This window comes from Glycine soja, chromosome 19, assembly GCF_004193775.1.
Source record: "Glycine soja cultivar W05 chromosome 19, ASM419377v2, whole genome shotgun sequence".
In the NCBI taxonomy this organism is placed as follows: domain Eukaryota; kingdom Viridiplantae; phylum Streptophyta; class Magnoliopsida; order Fabales; family Fabaceae; genus Glycine; species Glycine soja.
The window spans coordinates 18,710,247-18,729,528 of NC_041020.1; the positions used below are offsets into that span (position 1 = coordinate 18,710,247).

The following is a 19,282-nucleotide window of genomic DNA, read 5'->3' on the forward strand; positions in this document are numbered from 1 at the left end:
CATCATCAACTTTTTTAAATGGAATAAAATGAGCCATTTTAGAAAACCTATCAACAACCACAAAAATGGAATCTCTACCATTACTTGTTTTTGGCAGCCCCAAAACAAAATCCATGGATAAATCAATCCAAGGATACTCCGGAATTGGCAATGGAGTATACAATCCATGAGGCTTTACCTTAGACTTTGCCTTTTTACATACAATGCAATGTTCTCAAAAATTCTGCACATCCTTTTTCATATGAGGCCAATAAAAATGTTCTTGTAATGTTTCTAGAGTCTTTTGGACCCCAAAATGCCCACATTAAACCTCCTTCATGTGCTTCATAAACAAGCAAATTTCTAGTAGAATATTTAGGCACACACAATTTGTTTTCTTTGAAAAGAAAGCCTTCATGTCTAAAGAAACCATTTTCTGAAAAATTTTCACAATTTTTAAAAATTTCTCCAAAAGTTTCATCATTTTCATACATAGTTTTCAAACATTCAAGACCAATCAATTTTGTTTCAAGCATAGAAAGTAAGGCATGACGCCGAGAAAGAGCATCGGCTACAATATTACCTTTTCCCTTTTTATGTTTGATAACATAAGGGAATTGCTCTAGGAATTCCACCCACTTTGCATGCCTTTTGTTAAGCTTGCCTTGCCCCTTGATATATTTGAGGGACTCATGGTCACTATGAATGACAAATTCCTTGGGATAAAGGTAGTGTTGTCATGTTTTCAAAGCCCGTACTAAGGCATACAACTGCTTATCATAAGTTGAATAGTTAAGGGTAGGACCACTTAACTTTTCACTAAAATAAGCAATTGGATGGCCTTCTTGCATGAACACAGCCCCAATCCCAACATTTAAAGCATCACACTCAATTTCAAAAGATTTTTGAAAGTTTGGCAACGCAAGTATGGGGGCATTAGTTAGCTTTTGCTTAAGAACATTGAAAGCTTCTTCTTGTTTCTCTCCCCATTTGAAACCAACATTTTTCTTGAGCACTTCATTGAGAGGTGCTGCCAGTGTGCTAAAATCCTTCATAAATCGTCTATAAAAACTTGTTAAGCCATGAAAACTCCACACCTCGGTCACGGACTTAGGTGTAGGCCATTCTTGAATAGCCCTAACCTTCTCCTCATCAACTTGCACTCCTTTTGAACTCACAACAAAACCAAGAAACACAACATGGTTAGTACAAAAGATGCATTTTTCAAGATTGGCATACAATTGTTCTTCTCTAAGCACAGTCAAGACAGATTTTAAATGATCAATATGCAAATCAAGTGAAGTGCTATAGATAAGAATATCATCAAAGTACACCATAACGAACTTTCCTATGAACTCTCTCAAGATATGGTTCATTAATCTCATGAAAGTTCTAGGAGCGTTAGTTAGGCCAAAAGGCATAACCAACCATTCATACAAACCATATTTTGTTTTAAAATCAGTTTTCCATTCATCCCCTTCTCTAATCCTAATTTGATTGTATCGACTTTTTAAATCGATTTTAGAGAAGTAACATGCACCATGCAATTCATCAAGCAAATCATCAAGCCTAGGTATAGGATGCCTATATTTAATGGTGATGCTATTAAGGGCTCTACAATCAGAACACATGCGCCATGTCCCATCCTTTCTAGGGACCAAAATCACTGGGACAGCACAAGGACTCATACTATCTCTTACCCAACCTTTGCTAATGAGTTCATCCACTTGTCTTTGAATCTCTTTGGTTTCTTGTGGATTACTTCTATAGGCTGGCCTATTGGGCAAAGAAGCTCCCGGAATGAGATCAATTTGATGCTCAATTCCCCTCAAAGGTGGTAGTCCACTTGGCACATTTGATGGAAACATGTCTTGAAAATCCTGCAAAAGAGTTTTAACACTAGAAGGCACTTCAAAATCATCAAAAGTGTTAGTGGTCAAAATCTGATTTTTGCAAAACAAGATGTATAGTGACTGTTTAGCACGAAACAACCTCTTGACCTCACTTTTTGTCGCTAAATGGCTCTCCCTCACTTCATGTGTTTCACTCTTCTTTTGTTCACTCTTTTTCCTCTCAAGTGTTTCCCTCTTTTTCTCACTCTCAAGTGTTTTTGCTCACTTTTTCTTTTTCTCTTTTCTCTTGAAGAAGTTTTTCTCTCATTTTATTTTGATCCTCACACACTTCTTGTGGACTCAATGGCTTGAGCACAATCTTTTTGTCTTGGTGCATGAAAGATATCTTGTTGGTGTAACCGTCATGATTAGCTCTTTTATCAAATTGCCATGGTCTCCCCAAAAGTAAGTGACTGGCCTCCATAGGAACAACATCACAAAATACCTTATCATTGTATTTCCTAATGGAAACGTCCACTTCAACTTGCTGCCTCACTTGCACCTCCCCATCCTTACTAAGCCATTGAAGTTTGTATGGCCTAGGATGTGGTTTAGTAGCTAAATTTAGCTTTGACACTAATATAGCACTAGCCACATTGGTGCAACTACCTCCATCAATGATCACCATGCACACCTTGCCATTGATTAAACATCTAGTGTGAAAGATGTTTTCTCTTTGGCTCTCCTCCTCATGCTTCAATTGACCACCAAGTAACCGCCTAATCATCAACAAATCTCCTTCCGGAGTCTCTTCTTCCTCTACGAACTCACTCTCCTCTTCCTCTTCAACATCGGATTCACTTATATATTCTCCATCTCTAAGAACCATGGACCTTTTGTTAGGGCACTCATAAGCATAGTGTCCTAGGCCTTGGCACTTGAAACACTTCACATCTCTACTCCTTTTAGAGGGTTCCTCTTGGGACTTTGAGCGAGTTTTTGATGGGATAGGTGTGGAACTACTAGAAGTAGCAGCCCCATCTTTCTTACCTTTGTCTTTCCAACTAGAAGAACCAAAGTTGGTAAAACTCCTCTTAGCCACTCCTTTCCTTTTTAATTGTTGCTCTAATTGGATTGCTTTGTGAAGCAAATCATCCATTTCAACAAACTCCTGCAGCTCAACAATATCACGGATATCATTAGTCAAACCATTAAGAAATCGAGCCATAGTTACCTCCTCATCTTCTTCAATCTTTGCTTGAATCATGAGCACATCCATTTCCTTGAAATACTCCTCAACCCCCTTGTTGCCTTGGGTTAGTTTTTGGAGCTTGAATTTCAAGTCCCTTGAGTAACTAGCCGGCACATACCGCTTCCTCATGATCTTTTTCATCTCCGTCCATGTATCAACCATTGGCTCTTCATTTCTTGCTCTCTCCTTCTGTAGCTTGTTCCACCACACAAGAGCATAGTCGGAAAACTCTGTGGCGGCAAGCTTCACCTTTTGGTCCTCCTCATAGTTGTTGCATGAAAAAACATGCTCTATTTTCATCTCCCACTCCAAGTAGGCCTCCGGATCATTCTTTCCTTTAAAGGGAGGAATGTTGAGTTTAATACCATCAATTCGGTTTTGTCTAGGAACACCATCATTCCCTCTTCTCTTCCTTTCTTCTTCATTATGATCTCTGTTCTCCATTTGATCCAACCTCTCATGGAGCGCATCATCTCATTGTTTCATTAACCTCTCCATATGTTGCATCAAAGCTTGCATTTGGAATTGCGAAAGCCCCCCTCCATCATTAGGATTTGTTCCTGCCATCTCAAACAAACAAATCAAACGTAACAAGACAATTATAGTTGTTGTTTGAATACCTCGCCCACTCAAGTGTATCACACAATTATGGCTTTTCTCTAATGAAACACTCTTGCCTTTTATCACTCTAATTCCCCTTGAGTTCTTAGGCAATTCAAGAGATTATGGCCACAACAAAGAACAATTCACCAATATGTGTAAGGTAAGGCTAGAGAGACAAGGAAAAGGTTAACCAAGAAAAAGGCTAACAATGTTTTTAGGCACAAATGAAGGAAATAAAATTCTGAATTTAGGAACTCAAGTAACAATCCTTCATGCAACCAATATATTACCTTAAAGAGATTTTTTTTTTAAAGTTCTTCAAGCATGAACCATTCAGCCCAATTTTATTTTTTTTAATTTTGCTTATACGAAATTCTGCTTTTTTTTTTTTTAACAAAGAGATCAAAAGGCTTAACTTTTGCAATGGTTCAGCCTAAAAAAATATGAATAAGAAGGTAATATAAATGGCAAAGAGAATAAAGAAGGATGTTACCCAATATTTCCAGCAAAGGAAGTGTTGATCCTAGAACCGGAGCTCTGATTACCAAATGATATGAACCCTCATGGCACAAGGGCTGACTTAGGATCGTCTAGGATTAAACCTTGATGGAAAATGCGGAAATTGATTAAGGAAAGGATGAAAAATAAGGTGGTTAATTTCGTGGGTCTTAATAAGGTGGTTCTTGGCATAAAATGGATTAATGGGATGGTAAAACGTAGGTTAAGTAGTGACTGGACAGAAATATAGAAATGGCAATAACTCAAGCTACATGGCTCCAAATGAGGTGATTCCAAAACGAGGTGAAAGGTCTCGTCTTGAAATTCAATTTAGGCTCAAGAATCACTTAATTTGAGTGCGTAAAACGGGAGTTATGGCCACGAGATAATTCTGGGCAGAAGTGGATTTTCTGGAATTGTGGTTTGAAAGAACAAGGTTGAAGATGAAAGGAAGGAAAGAATCACTCTTTCCGGCGAAGGCAACACACAAAGGTTGTGAAAGTCCTTTGATACAGCCAGAGTGTTCTTGAATCACTCAAGAATTTAGGAGAATCACTCTCACTAAGATAAAAGAGATAAACTCAAATTTTCTGAATAAAATTCAACTTGTGTTTATTGATAAAGTGGTTTAGCTTATATAGAAGTTTTACATCAGATTTTAGTAATGACCCACTAAGCTAGAATTAAAATAACTTAATGCCATTAACCTAGGGAATTAAAAGAACTTAATGGCTGAGTGTAACTGAAATTGTGGCAACCAAAAGTCACCCCCAACAGCCAACAAGTCAGCCACCATTTGGTCTCCCAAAAGGCTTATGCCTAGGTTGCCAATTGGTCTCCCATAGGATTGAGATAGTGATGTAAGGTCTCATTGTGTTCATATGTAAAAGAATGATCTATTTAACAGATGTACTACTCGGACTCGATTAACCTTCGTACTCCCGACCGAGTAAACTACTCGGAATCCAAAGAATCTAACAAGATTATTAAGGTAAAAGAAAAATTCTATCTTCTACCATAAGGATAAAAATATCCCATAAAACCGGAAGTTATGTATTATCAGAGAAAATATAAGATAGAATGATGCATTTCCCTAATTACATTATCTTATGAGAAAAATTGAGATCCTTTCATCCAATTTGACCTAATAAAAGGGGTCATTAAAGTTCAGGTAAATCAACTTTAATCCAACCTCACTATTCCTGCTGTTACCTCAGCGCTGCTAACTTAAGCGTCAAAGTGTCTTCTCATATACACTTCATTATGATTCAATGAGGAGCTCACAAAGGAGCAACATCGTGAAGAGATTCTGCCAAATTCGATAAGAACAACATGAATAATCCATTGGGGACACCTAGGAGTATAAATGAGCCAAACTATTTGTGAATTACTCGAGTTCGACTCTTTAAATGCTTAATCAAGCTTGATTGTTTAATTAAATAAATAAATCCAAGCTCAATATTGAGTTTGATTATTTAAATGAGCCAAATCCAAGCTTTACAAGTTTAACATTAATAACTGGTGAATAAATTTATATATATATATATATATATATATATATATATATATATATATATATATATATATATATATATATCATAGAAAATTATAATAACATAAATTTCACACTATCACACCACATGTTTTGCACATATTTTTATTTGTAGTTGTTATATAATATTAAAATGTTTTTATAAATACTAAATTGATAAAGTTAAAAATTAATTTAAGAAAATTTTTCTTAAATTAAAAAAAAAGGTTATAAATGAACTAAACAACCCAAGTTCAAGCTTTAATTTTTTTAGTTAAACCCAAACTTTTAATTAAATTCATGTAAATAAATGAGTCAAGTTTGAACCATTTATTTTTTCAAGTCAAGTCTAAATTTTAGTGCTGACTCAATTCATTTACACTCTAAAAGACACATGTGGTCTCTAACAGCAAAAAAAAAGAAAACGATTTAAATTTTTTACTAAACTTAAGAAAAGGATACCGTAAAAAAAGAAAAGAAAAGCACCTATTTACCGTAGAGTTACGAACTTGCCAAAGAATGCCAAGTCATATTGCACAACTAATACTTGACTTATTTTAGAGCCAGAACAACGAGAACACTCTGGAAAAGACAAGGAATAATTAATAGCCCCCATAAATAGAAGTACAACTAGAACACACAAAAAAAGACTCAACAGTGGTTTATGATTGGGTAAATTTGGGTTTTCCAGTGCGAAATTGGCCTCAAGGTCAAGGAAAGCGTGGTGACTGGTGAGTTGAAGTTGAAGGAAGCGAATATGCGTGGAGCGAAATAGGAAGATTCTTGCGTAAGCAGCATCTTCCTCTCTCTTATTCTATTCCCTTATTTTCCCTTTTTGTTTCTTATTTCTCAAAATTCAAAGAACCTGAAATCAACCACAACCTTCTATATATAATACACACTTCTGCATTGCTATTCCTTCTCAGCATTCTCCTTAGCCTCAGGTTCTCTCTCTCTCTCTCTCTCTCTTAGTTCTCACAATTCACAAAACACAGGTTGTGAACTTTTATTTTCTTCTTCTTTGTGGTTGTTTGTTAGTTGAGGCCTCTTCATGTTTTTGCGGTTGCTGGAGTTTTTAATTAAAGGGAAATTCTGGGGTCAAATTGTAAATGTTGTGAACAATATTTTCTTCTTTTAAATTAGTAAATATTGTTGACGAGTTGAGACTCGCGATGCTATGCGGTTATCTTAATTACTGCAAGGTTGAAGGAATATGGATGGGGTTTAGCTTTATGAGAACTGAATAAAAAAAAATACCCAATGACATTTTAGATTGTATTCTAGAGCAAATTAGATTATCTCTCCGTATAATTAGGAATGAGAGTTTATGGTATAGGTATATAAGTAGGAATTAGTTTTTGAGATTAATTTCTGTGCATTGATCGTGTAATTTGACACTTTTGTTGGTGTGACTTTTAAGATAGTCATTATAAAAGTTAACAAAATTATCTTAATGTTATTTTGTTATTGGATAACAGTGTAAAAACTTTTTAGATTGTCATTTCATACACCATCTACTCTTGTTTTTTTGTCTTTTATAACACTAACACATCATATATCTCATTGCATTGCATCGATACACATTGCAAACTATGATATTCTTATATTCCTTTTCTACCTGAACCCAGTGTTGTTAAATAGCAGCCATGGCACCACCATGGTGGAATGGCATGGCGGATTTTTTGCCAACCACCACAGGCAATTTGTGAAGGGAGGCCTGCCATGGTGGCACCATGAGGTGCAATGACGTGTTTATATGGTGGAATTTTAGCCTTCTGTCATTTTCTGCCATTGATAACACTGCCTGGACCCCTATCAATAATTTCAACACAAAATCAATGCACCAGTGAACGAGCATAATTTTGGTGTATCTGAATGCATTGGATTTATTCATAAGAGGAAATTTGTCAACAATTGGCTAGCTGTGAATTTGTCAACACATTAACAGTACTTGCATGCTTATGGTGCATAGCTGCTAGGAGATTTTGTTTTTGTTGTTTTAATTGTGACAATTTGAAGAGATATAATGTGAGAAAGACTGCATGTCAGCTATCTGAAATTCTGAATTGGAAATTTTTATGAATTCAGGGATACTCATCTCATGATTTTATATAGGACTGGGAGGAGGAAATCTGAGTTATACAACCATACATTGATGGTTAAGATTAAATGTTATGTAATTTATAGAAGTCATTTAATTTTTTTAAGTTGGAAGTCAACCTAATTTTGAGCATGGCGAATTAATTACAAGTTACAACAAATAGTGGAAGGTCACCTGAGTTAAATTCTTATATGATCTGTTATATACTCATTGTAATATGCAGTTCTTTGTGCTTGTATGTTAAAATTTGCTTGTGGTTGAATGTTAAAACTACATGCATACTGGCTCCAAATTTTATGAATTACTAATATTCTATTTGTAAGGCAGCATTGTTGGCTAGCACTTAACACTTTCCAACCAATCAGTACCAGCAACTTCTTGCTGGTACTCAAGTTGTCCTGCATCTTCTGTGGGGGATGACATGACTCAAAACAGCATACTGAATCACAGTAGAGCTCTTGAGGGTGTCCATGGGGTCCAAGTGGCCCCTAACTCGCCATTTGATTTGACAGAAACTAATCAAAGTGGGGACTTTCGTACTTCAACTGGTGGAGCATCAACTACAGAAGCAAATCAGCTGCTGTTGATGCAGTGAGTGAAATATATACCCATCACAATTGTCATACAATTTTTACTTGATTGTAACTTTTTTATGGCATTACAAAGAATTGAAAATTTACAAAGCCATGCACACTAACCTACTACTTACATGTTAACCAGAAGACTATGGCAACAGAGACCAGCATGCTTGAGACCCATCCATTGTGGTATTAGTTGTCACGGTACTGTTGAGATTTTTTTTTTCCATTTGATGTTATTTTATCAGTTTACTGTGAATGATCCTGTCTTAAATAATTGTTGTTACTGCATCCCTTTATCAGGTGATCAGACTCTTGCTGAAACAGTTGCTAATGTGCTTACTTCAATTCCTTTTATAGCTCTTGGAATCCATGCCCCCAGGTAATATATTGCTCCAAGTATCATGATTTTTTTGGCTAGAAACACATCTTTGTAATCTTATAAATAACCGTGTAATGTAGGAAGAATCTCAATTCTAAGTTGTATGCTAATTCACTAATTGGAGTTGGAGTGGCCTCAAGCATTTACCATTCTTCAAGAGGAAGGTTGAGGAAATTTTTGAGATGGGTTGACTACACAATGATAGCCACAACAACTATTGTGAGTAACATATAGATAAATATTTTTTTTTTCAGCAAAAATAGTAATTATATTAATTGAGTACCAGGGGTACTAAAAGATACAATATAATAATCAGTGTTAGGCTCGAGATTAAAATAGATCTCTGAACCAGCAACTGATAAAGAGTTACAAGCTACATTCATATGCTTGAAAAAAAAATTGGCTACATATAGATAAATATAACTATTGGCTATTCAATAACATGCAAAAACCCGATGATATCGGCTATATTCTCTACTTGGAAGCATTTATCAATAATTTTTGGATTTTTCTTTATTGTCTAGCTTGATATTGCTTTAGGATTTTCAGTGAGTAAATCAACTTGATATAGTATTTGAATATAAAATCATCTGCAGTGTTTGTCAATGGCCCTCCGAAATGAGAATCCAAAGTTACTGATGGCAGCATCTGCAATATGTCTTCCAGTTAATCCAATGATGGTTTCAGTTATTCACACTGGGATGATGGAGGTAAGTTGGTTTTCTAACTATTTATTTATGACAATTTAGTTTTCATAAGAAAAAAAGCATGGCTACCAAGTTAACAGTTAATATCACTGATGTATGATTCTAGAATTAGAAACACAAAACAGTGGTTGATTATATTACAGAAACAATCTGGTTTACTGACCAGATTTGCGGTACAAGCACTCAGCACACAAGGGTTTCCCCATGCAAGAAATTTCAAAAACATTAACAACAAATTGACACCTTAATTCCCCCTACAAGTCTATCAAACCATATATATAACTGTCACATCCTAAAACATATCTGCCTAATCCAGAATTAACACAACTGCCTAATACAGAATTGTAACTGCCTAACATACAACTTGGCTTATCAATGCCTTCCAGTATAGATGCAGCCTTGTCCTCAAAGCTAAAAGAAGGAAAGTGTCCTTTTCAGAACCGTATTTGAATTTGGTTCCATCAATTCAATTATCTCACATTCTGCATCTTCAACTCGTTCATCATCTTCTCCCAATGAAATCACATTCAATTTCCTCTCAGTTCATTGATGGGTTGGACACACCTAAAACAAGAATTTCCTGCTTTCTTTATATATATTCGTTGTCAGGAAGTCATATACCTCTGTTTCTGAATTGCAATGCTTGCTGCACAACTCCAGAAGAACTAGCTTGCTTTTTCTAGTATTAATGACCCATCTTTGATTCTGAGTTAGGACAGAACTTTTGTCTTGGTTTTGGTGAAAACCACTGATCTGACATGTCCTCTGTGATTCTTGGCCCAATCCTAGAACACTGAGAGGTTCTGTAATTGATTTGGTTGTTCCTGCAGGCTGTGATAAGGGGAGATTATTTTTGGTTGTGCGATCCAACCAGTTTGCCATGTAGTCACTGTACAATTCCACTTCCATCTTGCCATAGAAATGGATTTCATTACATCTGAAGATCATGGGTGTGCACCTTTCTCTGTATGATCTCACTCAATCCATTTATAAAACGCCCTGAAGCAACTGCGCTAGAAATTTCTGGTAATTGGGCAAGAAGAGTTTCAAACTTACATACAAATGTCATAAATTTCCTGACTTCAAAATGATTTTTGAAAGTTCAACTTTCTTGTATTTGGAAAAATGTTGTGATTTTTCTAAACATGGGGCAAGAGTTTGATTTTATATATATATATATATATTTTTTTTTTTCTTTTTTCTTTATATTTTTAAATTTTACCTAAATATAAAATGATTTTTCTAACCATTGCTCCAAGGACAATGGTTAAGGAATTACTAAATAATTTTTTTCTTAGAAATCACAATGAAAATGCATTAACAACATAAATGTTGCATTTTTTAATAAAAAGATCTTCACTTTTGATTCGTTAGTATTTCCTTTAAGGGTTAGCAAAACGAAATTTGAAATTCATGCAATGTATGGAAATATTGTTACTTTGGCCTTTAAAATGCCTTATTGATCTGTCCCTTAATTGAAGGATAGGACCGATAAACAAAGTTAAACAGTGAAAAAAATAAATAAACGATAGAGAGATAGTCAGAGAAAGAGACAGCAAGAGAGACAGAGAGAGAGACAAAGAGAGAAACAGGGAGAGAGACAGGGAGAGAGACAGAGAGAGAGAGGGCGCGAAAGAGTGCCAAGGAGTGAGAGAGAGATAGGGAGAGACAGAACTCGAAGGAAGGAGACATGGAGCGAAAACAGAAGGACACGAAGTGGTTCCTCATGGAGACGAAGGAGCATGGACCGAACGACAAATCCTTATGGCAGGGCACGAACCAACGTCCCTGGACGGGTCCCTCCCTATGCTGATGAAGATAACTGGACTACGGTGGTTACTAGAAGATCAGCGAAGGCCAGGAAGAAGCAACTGCTAATGGGAAGACAATCAAAGAACTTGGAATCAGGGGGCCACTCTAAATACTACAACCTTAACTGGAGGAACAATCCTGATATCACTTCCTTCTACTTCACTCATTTTCCTGATGAAGCTAACGAAGAGCTGCTATGGGGCTATTTTAAAAAGTGGGGCGATGTTCGTGAAGTATATATTGCTAAAAGGCTCAATAAGGAAGGTAGGAGATATGGATTCGTGCGGTTCAAGGGAGTGTCGGACGTAAAAGGGCTGGAGGTGAGACTGGATAATATCTTCATCAACGATTGCAAATTGTTCGTTAACCTACCTAGGTTCGAGAGGCTGGCACTGAAGACAGACTTGCAGAAGAAGAGTTTCATTGGGAGGAAGCCTCTTGACAGACCCAGCAAGCACTGTGGGGTAATTACTGGACCTCCGACGAGATCATACGCGGATGTAACGGCTAGTGGGGCTTGTACAGGAGGCACAAAGAGAGAGGAAGCAACAATAACAACTATTCTCATCAATCCAGAAGAAGGGAGGGGGTATTGGTGCAATGAAGCTTGGGTTGGAAGGTTAAAGAAGGTGATAGAGGTGGGGACCTTAGAGGATCGTATAGCTTGGGAGTTAGGGTACAACACTCGAATCAACTTCCTCGGAGATGACATGGTTCTCTTTCCTGGGATGCCTGATCAAAAGGCCCAGCATATCATTCGAGCGGAAACGGAAATTGGAAACTCCCTCTTCTATTCTCTGAAGAAGTGGACGTCGGATTGCAGGCCCAAAAACAGGGTAGTTTGGCTTCAGGTGTGGGGATTCCCCATTCAGGTATGGGAAAAGGACCATTTCAGAAAGCTGTGGCTGCCATTGGCGATGTCATCGAGCTCGATGATGACACAGAAGACCGATACAGACTAGACCGAGCTAGGTTACTGGTGCGGACACCTCTTCCGCTGTCGATAAGGACAAAGGTTCGCGTTTGTGTGGGGGACTTAGAGTATCGGGTATGGATAGTGGAAGAGACAGGGCTTGAAGGCGGGTTGACCCGAAAAGGAAACTCGCCGTCGGAAGGATGGTCGGAGGAGATATCATCGGATGACGTCGCTGACGGTGTCATAGACGACGGCGACACTATGTCTTCCTTTTCGCCGGAGTCGCCCTACCGGAAATAGTCATCGTCTGATATCCAACGGGTAGAGGGAGAGACCAATGGCCATTGCCATGCATTCGGACCCCTGGGTAAAAGCCAGGTGGACGTTACCTACCATGAAAAGTCAAAAGATATTTACGAAGGTATACAGGGCCCTCATTTTGGTAAGCTCGACATATGAGACAACTTTACGGGACCAGAGAAGGGATCAGCTAGCACTAAAGAGGTAATACAACAAGAACGAGGGCATAATAATCAGCAATTGGGAAGTAATTTGAATGCTGAAATAGAAGCACCAGTTGACCACACCTATATCGGGGAAGAAGACGACCACGTAATGCAACCCCACTCTCTCCTTATATCGGGGCAGAACCACCAAGGTGCTGGGCCAAGTTGCAACTCGGGCCCAAACACCATACAGGAGGGGTGTAGTAAGCAGGATGCTTACCTTGTAGCCTTCTCGGATGTGCAACACAACCACTCTCAAAAAGCTGGTGACACAAGCAAAAACATAGGCCCAACTTCGAAACCTAAGGGGTGTAATAAGGAGGATTTATTATCTGTAGCCCAACCCACTAAAGAAACTCCAGACAAGTATTCCAAAGTCTATACTAGACAAAAACACTCCCTCTCTAAAGCTCGACCCCTGCAGATTGAGGAAAATCACCCTCAGCTTCAACAAGGAGATGATGTTTCACTAACTCAAACTGCCAACCAGGACAATGCTAGCAACCAAAGATATGTGGAAGCAGAAAGAAGGCTAAAAAGTATTATTGAGTGCAGTGCAGAGGTATTGGAAGAAGCTTAGCACTTATGGCATATTGGAGAAAATATAGGCATGGGGGCAACCACAGATGACTCGGATATTCTTCAAAGTTATGCTTCTATGGAGTGCAGAGATAGAAAAGAAGCTAAGGAGTTGGGCAATAGGAAATCTTTAAAATGAATATTCTGTCATATAACATTAGAGGGCTGGGTAGAGTTATAAAGTGGGCCTCTATCAGGAGACTGTTTGGGAAACACAAGATAGACCTCCTCTGTTTGCAAGAAACAAAGAGGGACTCTCTGGATAAGGCACTGTGCCAGGCTTTGTGGGGTCACTTAGACTTTGAATGGGAATGGGTCCCTGCTGTGAATACTGCTGGTGGTTTATTGTGTGTCTGGAACAATCATAACTTCCAGGTTGAGGTGAAAACTGCTGAAAGGGGATTCATTATGTTGGAGGGGGTTTGGATGGCAGAAATGCAGAGAGTTGTGGTGGCCAATATTTATGCTCCTTGTGAGATAGAAAGCAAAAGACAGCTGTGGCAGATGCTGTACTCAAGGAAGAACCAGTCTCAGGTTCAGTCTTGGTGCCTTGTAGGAGACTTTAACTGCATTAGACACCTAGCAGAAAGATTGGGAAGTAGCCACTCCAATTCAGAAGCTAATCTTATAGCTGAATTTAATGATTGGCTGGCTGAAACGGAGGTAGATGATATCCCTTGTGTGGGGAAGCCTTTTACTTGGGTTAGGCCTAATGGCTCTTGCAAGAGCAAGCTAGATAGAGTGTTAGTCTCTTATGACTGGCTATCTAAGTGACCTGATAGTTCCCAATTCAATCTTGAAAGGAACTATTCAGATCATTGCCCCATCCTAATGAATTCTAAATGCACTGATTGGGGCCCTAAGCCTTTTAGGGTCTTTGATGCTTGGCTGTCTAACAAGGACTACACTAAGGTGGTTAGGGACTGCTGGTCAGCAAATCAGCCTATGGGTTGGGGGGGGGGGGGGTATGCACTAAAATGCAAACTTCAGAACCTCAAACATAGGCTAAAATCCTGGAGCAGAGATAACTGTGGAGACCTAGGCAACAAGGTGAAGCAAACTCAGAAAAAGCTGAATGATCTGGAGGATTCTCTCACAGCTAACCCCTCTGAACAGCAAGTCCAACAGCTTAAGAAAACACAGTCTGACCTTTGGGAGCAGTCTCTTCTTCATGAATCAATAGTGAGGCAGAAATCTAGAAGCAAGTGGATCAAAGAGGGTGATGGCAACACCTCTTATTTTCACAAAATTATAAATTTTAGTAGAAGAAGGAATGCCTTGAGGGGGCTGCATATTGATGGCAATTGGGTAGATAAACCTGCTGTGGTTAAGGCTGCAATTCTTCAGCACTTCCAAGGCAGATTTGCTGAACCTTCCTTGAACAGACCCAATCTAGATGGGGTTTCCTTTAATGTTTTGTCCAGTAATCAGAGAGAAATGATGGTGGAACCTTTCAAAGAGGAGGAGATTTGTAGTGTTGTGTGGGCTTGTGGGAGTGACAAAAGTCCAGGGCCAGATGGCCTCAATTTCAAGTTCTTAAAGCACTTCTGGAATGAGCTGAAGCCTGAATTCCTAAGGTTTTTCTCAGAATTTTATGTGAATGCAATATTCCCTAAGGGCCTCAACTCATCATTCATTGCCCTTATCCCTAAGATTAAGGACCCCCAACTTATTAGTGACTTCAGACCTATATCTCTTATTGGCTGTGTTTACAAAATCATTGCTAAAGTCCTATCAAATAGGCTAAGCAAGGTCATGAATCACTTAATAGATGAAAGGCAACTAGCCTTTGTTAAGGGCAGACAGCTGCTTCATGGGGTTTTGATTGCAAATGAGGTTGTAGAGGAGGCCAGGAGATCTAAGAAGCCTTGTATGGTATTCAAAGTGGATTTCGAAAAAGCGTATGACTCGGTGTCTTGGCAATTCCTCTTCTATATGATGAGAAGAATGGGGTTTCATGAGAGGTGGATTGGATGGATAAAGGACTGCCTTTCATCAGCATCCATATCTATTCTAGTAAATGGAAGCCCAACTGAAGAATTTAAACCTCAAAGAGGCTTGAGACAAGGAGACCCATTGGCCCCTTTTTTGTTTGACCTGGTTGCTGAAGGATTGACAGGTATGATGAGGGAAGCTGTGTCCAAAAATTACTACCACAGCTTTATGGTAGGCAAGAAAAGGGTTCCTGTCAACATCCTTCAATTTGCTGATGACACTATCTTCTTTGGGGAACCAACTATGAATAATGTCACAGCTATTAAGGCTATTCTCAGAAGCTTTGAGATGGTATCTGGCCTTAGAATTAATTTTGCTAAGAGCCAATTCGGTGCGATTGGCCAACCTGAGGAATGGTGTAGTCTTGCTGCTGACTACTTGCATTGTGGCCCCCTGCAGCTCCCATTCATATACCTAGGGATGCCTATAGGTGTTAACCCTAGAAGGAAGGTGGTGTGGGAGCCTATAATCAGAAATTTTGAAGCCAAATTGAACAAATGGAACCACAGAAGCATCTCTATGGCTGGCAGAATTACCTTAATCAATGCTGTCTTGACAGCTTTGCCCTTGTTTTATATGTCTTTTTTCAGGGCCCCTTCAGCAGTCATCAAGAGGCTCACTACTATCCAAAGACAATTTCTTTGGGGTGGAAACTTGGAAGGAAAAAAGATAGCTTGGATCTCATGGCAGCAAGTGTGTGCTCCTAGAGAAAAGGGAGGGTTGGGAATCAAAGATATCAAGGCTTTTAATAGAGCTCTTCTCATCAAGTGGAAATGGTTGATGTTCCAGCAACCAGATCATCTATGGAGCAGAATCCTCACTTCAAAGTACAGGGGTTGGAGAGGTTTGGAAGAGGGTCCTCCTAAGCAGATTTTCTCCTCTTGGTGGTCTGACTTAAGATCAATTATTCAACATAGTAGCATGGCTGCTGTTAATAAGCAGTTTCTTTGGAAACTGGGCAGGGGTGATCAAATTTTATTTTGGGAAGACTCATGGGTGGGAGATGGAACTATTCTTAGAGACAAATACTCAGAATTATATCAAATATCATCTCAAAAACTACAGACAGTGGCAAGCATGGGGATTTTTGGAGAAACTGGCTGGGAGTGGAAATTCTCCTGGAGAAGATATCTCTTTGACAATGAATTGGGGGGAGCCTCAGCTTTTATTGACCAGACTGCAGCAATAAGTATCAATGCAGCCTTGATGGACTCTTGGGTGTGGGGAGCTGAACCAACGGGGATCTTCTCTACAAACTCTGCTTATAATTGTATCAGACCTGATCAGCTATTCTATCAGCCAAATAGTGGCTTCAGACAGCTATGGGAAATCAAAATCCCCCCCACAGCTTTATCCTTTGCTTGGAGATTACTCTGGGATAGGCTTCCTTCTAAGGAAAACCTAATCAGGAGGCAGATTGTCCTTCAAAATGACCTTTGCCCCTTCTGCCAAAGCCAAGTCGAATCTGCATCCCATCTATTTTTCACTTGTCATAAAGTTATGCCTTTGTGGTGGGAATTCAACACATGGGTGAGGGAAGATAGAGTTCTGCACAGTAAGCCTATGGACAACTTTCTTCAGCACTGCTCATTGGCTGGCTCGAGGAATTCCAACAGAAGGAGGAAGATATGGTGGATAGCAGCTACAAGATCCATATGGAATCTCAGAAATGACATGATTTTTAATAATCAGCCTTTTGACATCTCTAAATTGGTGGACAAAGCAATCTTTCTCACTTGGTCATGGCTGAGGGGATGGGAAAAGGATTTCAATGTTCCTTTTCACCAATGGTCCTCAAATATGTCTTTGTCTTTTATCTAGTGTGTGATTTGTTGGGTTGGGCACTGCTGTTCTTTGTTGGCCTCTTATTTGTTGGTTATATTCTTGTGTTTTAGGGGATTTTATTCCCTGTACCTTATTGTAGTACTTCTGGTACTATTCTTATCATATATATAATATTATCTTTGGCTGTTCAAAAAAAAAAAACAATAAATATTTGAGTAAATCGATTAGTATACGAAAGTATATCTAGCTATAATATTTCTATTATGTTGTTTAGGTATCAGAATTGTAATGTTATAATACCTTTTCATCCAGGGAATAAAATGCACATATTCTTAGAGGTGTTTTTCACTCTGACGACACAGCTGTTTAGTGTACTAGTAGTAGTAATAATAGGTTACCCTTTAAATACTATACGAGTTCCTAGTAGAAACATATGATCTTGTCAATAATTAAAATTTTAACATTTATAATTAAGCTTTTCTTATAATTTTTTTTATTCAGGTAGCATTTGCTAGAAGGGCATTGAAGGATCCAGACTTGAGAATGGCTCACACAGTGCATAAGACATCGTCGTTACTTGGTGGTATGCTTTTTGTAGCTGATGATTTATTTCCTAAAACTCCTTACCTTCATGCTGCATGGCATCTTGCTGCTGCTGTTGGTGTAGGCACCTGCAATAAGCTTCTTGAGTAGGTGTGCACACTCTATTCGAAAGCTGGAAACTATGCATTCTGAGTAAGAATAGCATCAGCATAATCTGTCGACTTAATTTGTAGAAGCAATGGTTAAGATCATAAGGTAGTACATTGTATTTTATTGGATTCGGTTGAGGATGTAGATATGCAAATTAGGTTCCAAATTATTCTACCGCTCTTCAATTTGTAGTTTTATGTTCATTAGTTAAACTCATTGGAGAAAGCGATTCATGCAGCAAAAATCTGGCACCTATTCTTCTCCTTAGATAAACATGCAGTTATATATAAAACATCGTGCATTATAATTCTATCTGAACATGTATGTTGAGATACTATGGAGACTCTTGACTTTTTAGTTTGAAGTGTGATGGGATTTTCTGAAGATTGGAAATATATTATATCATGATTTTTAGGAAGTACAGTTGACTCATTTCCGAATTATCAACAGTTTGAACAAAAACCACATCAAATAAAAAACACTTCTAAAGATTTGATGTCTACGGGCTAAGTTTATTAATTGTTTAAACTTAAAAGCAAAAGTAATACGAGAAAAAAAAAATAAAGGAGAGAAAAAGAACACCCATATATTTAATTTGTAATCCGAGTTTGATTGAAATCCTATCTGTACCAAAAAAGGGAGAGAAAACTGGTAAAAAGAAAGTACAAAAATCGAAATATTTTTTAAATTTAAAAGCACTTACATGGCAATTTATTTAAAAATTATTTTGTATGATAAGTTTGTCTTTAACATGATTTTGATTAGTTATTAGTGTATTATTTTTTTTACAATAATGTTATATATAAATTAAACTTGATTTTGTTAAGGTTATCAACTCGTGTTTCAGTCTTCTGATTCAGCCATCTTTCCCAATATCATTCTGTTTTCCAACAGATCAATATATGTGCACGATCAAATTCTTCACTTTTCATGTTTTCATGACTTAACAAAATAATAAATGAACTTATTTAACTTGTTTTTATAGCATGTTCAGTGGAAAATAATATTTTTCACTTGTGAAAACGCATCAGAATATATATGATCGATATTATTATAAATAAACATGTAATTTTTATTCTTTTCAAGTTCCTCATTGGCATTGGATTTCTGATATATTAAAAAAAATTATTTAAATCTCTACCATCGGGTGAAAAAATTTATAGTATGTTCCTTACATTCACTTTTATAGTTTATACGTACTCGTTGGAAAAGAGTTTCTTTGGCTCTCTCTCTTCTGTGTTAAATATATAAAAATAAATAAAAAAATACGTGAGACGTATATTTATCTTTTATAATTTTAAGATAAAAGGGTAAACTTAAGGAGGCATGAAAATTAAATTTTCATATATGTGATCTTGTTATCGAAAAATTGCGTTTCTCTCCCTTTTCATAAATATTTCCCGATTTTAACATATAAAGTCTTACATATTTAATGCTTATAAAGAGAAAGATAGTAGTTATATTATAATGATACACATGTACGTACAAGATATTCACGTGACAAAGACGTGTAAAAATTTAACACATTCATCA

At 37.6% G+C, this 19,282-nt stretch overlaps 1 protein-coding gene across 5 annotated transcripts; it reads left to right on the plus strand.

The window, feature by feature from the left end:
- The first annotated feature begins 6,336 nt into the window (after positions 1–6,336).
- LOC114398332 lies at positions 6,337–18,135 on the plus strand. Of its 5 annotated transcripts, none has more exons than XR_003663580.1 (8): positions 6,350–6,639; positions 8,124–8,387; positions 8,517–8,578; positions 8,678–8,756; positions 8,837–8,975; positions 9,353–9,466; positions 10,294–10,489; positions 17,558–17,691. XR_003663580.1 is itself a non-coding variant. In XM_028360517.1 (8 exons), the coding sequence occupies exons 2-7, from the start codon at positions 8,218–8,220 to the stop codon at positions 10,402–10,404; spliced, it is 675 nt and encodes a 224-aa protein (XP_028216318.1). In that variant the 5' UTR covers positions 6,350–6,639; positions 8,124–8,217; the 3' UTR covers positions 10,405–10,413; positions 17,558–17,695. The 5 variants fall into 5 exon arrangements, 4 of the variants coding, with proteins under 4 accessions (XP_028216316.1, XP_028216318.1, XP_028216317.1 ...); XM_028360517.1 differs by having other exon boundaries at positions 10,294–10,413; positions 17,558–17,695; XM_028360515.1 differs by lacking the exon at positions 10,294–10,489 and having other exon boundaries at positions 6,337–6,482; positions 17,558–18,135.
- The last annotated feature ends 1,147 nt before the right edge of the window (positions 18,136–19,282 follow it).

Bases quoted from the DNA above. Each gene is read 5' to 3' on its own strand.
- LOC114398332 (XM_028360515.1), top strand. From the start codon at position 8,218: ATGACTCAAAACAGCATACTGAATCACAGTAGAGCTCTTGAGGGTGTC. The intron at 8,579-8,677 runs GTACTGTTGAGA...TCCCTTTATCAG, and splicing joins TTGTGGTATTAGTTGTCACG to GTGATCAGACTCTTGCTGAA. The intron at 8,976-9,352 runs GTGAGTAACATA...AATCATCTGCAG, and splicing joins TGATAGCCACAACAACTATT to TGTTTGTCAATGGCCCTCCG.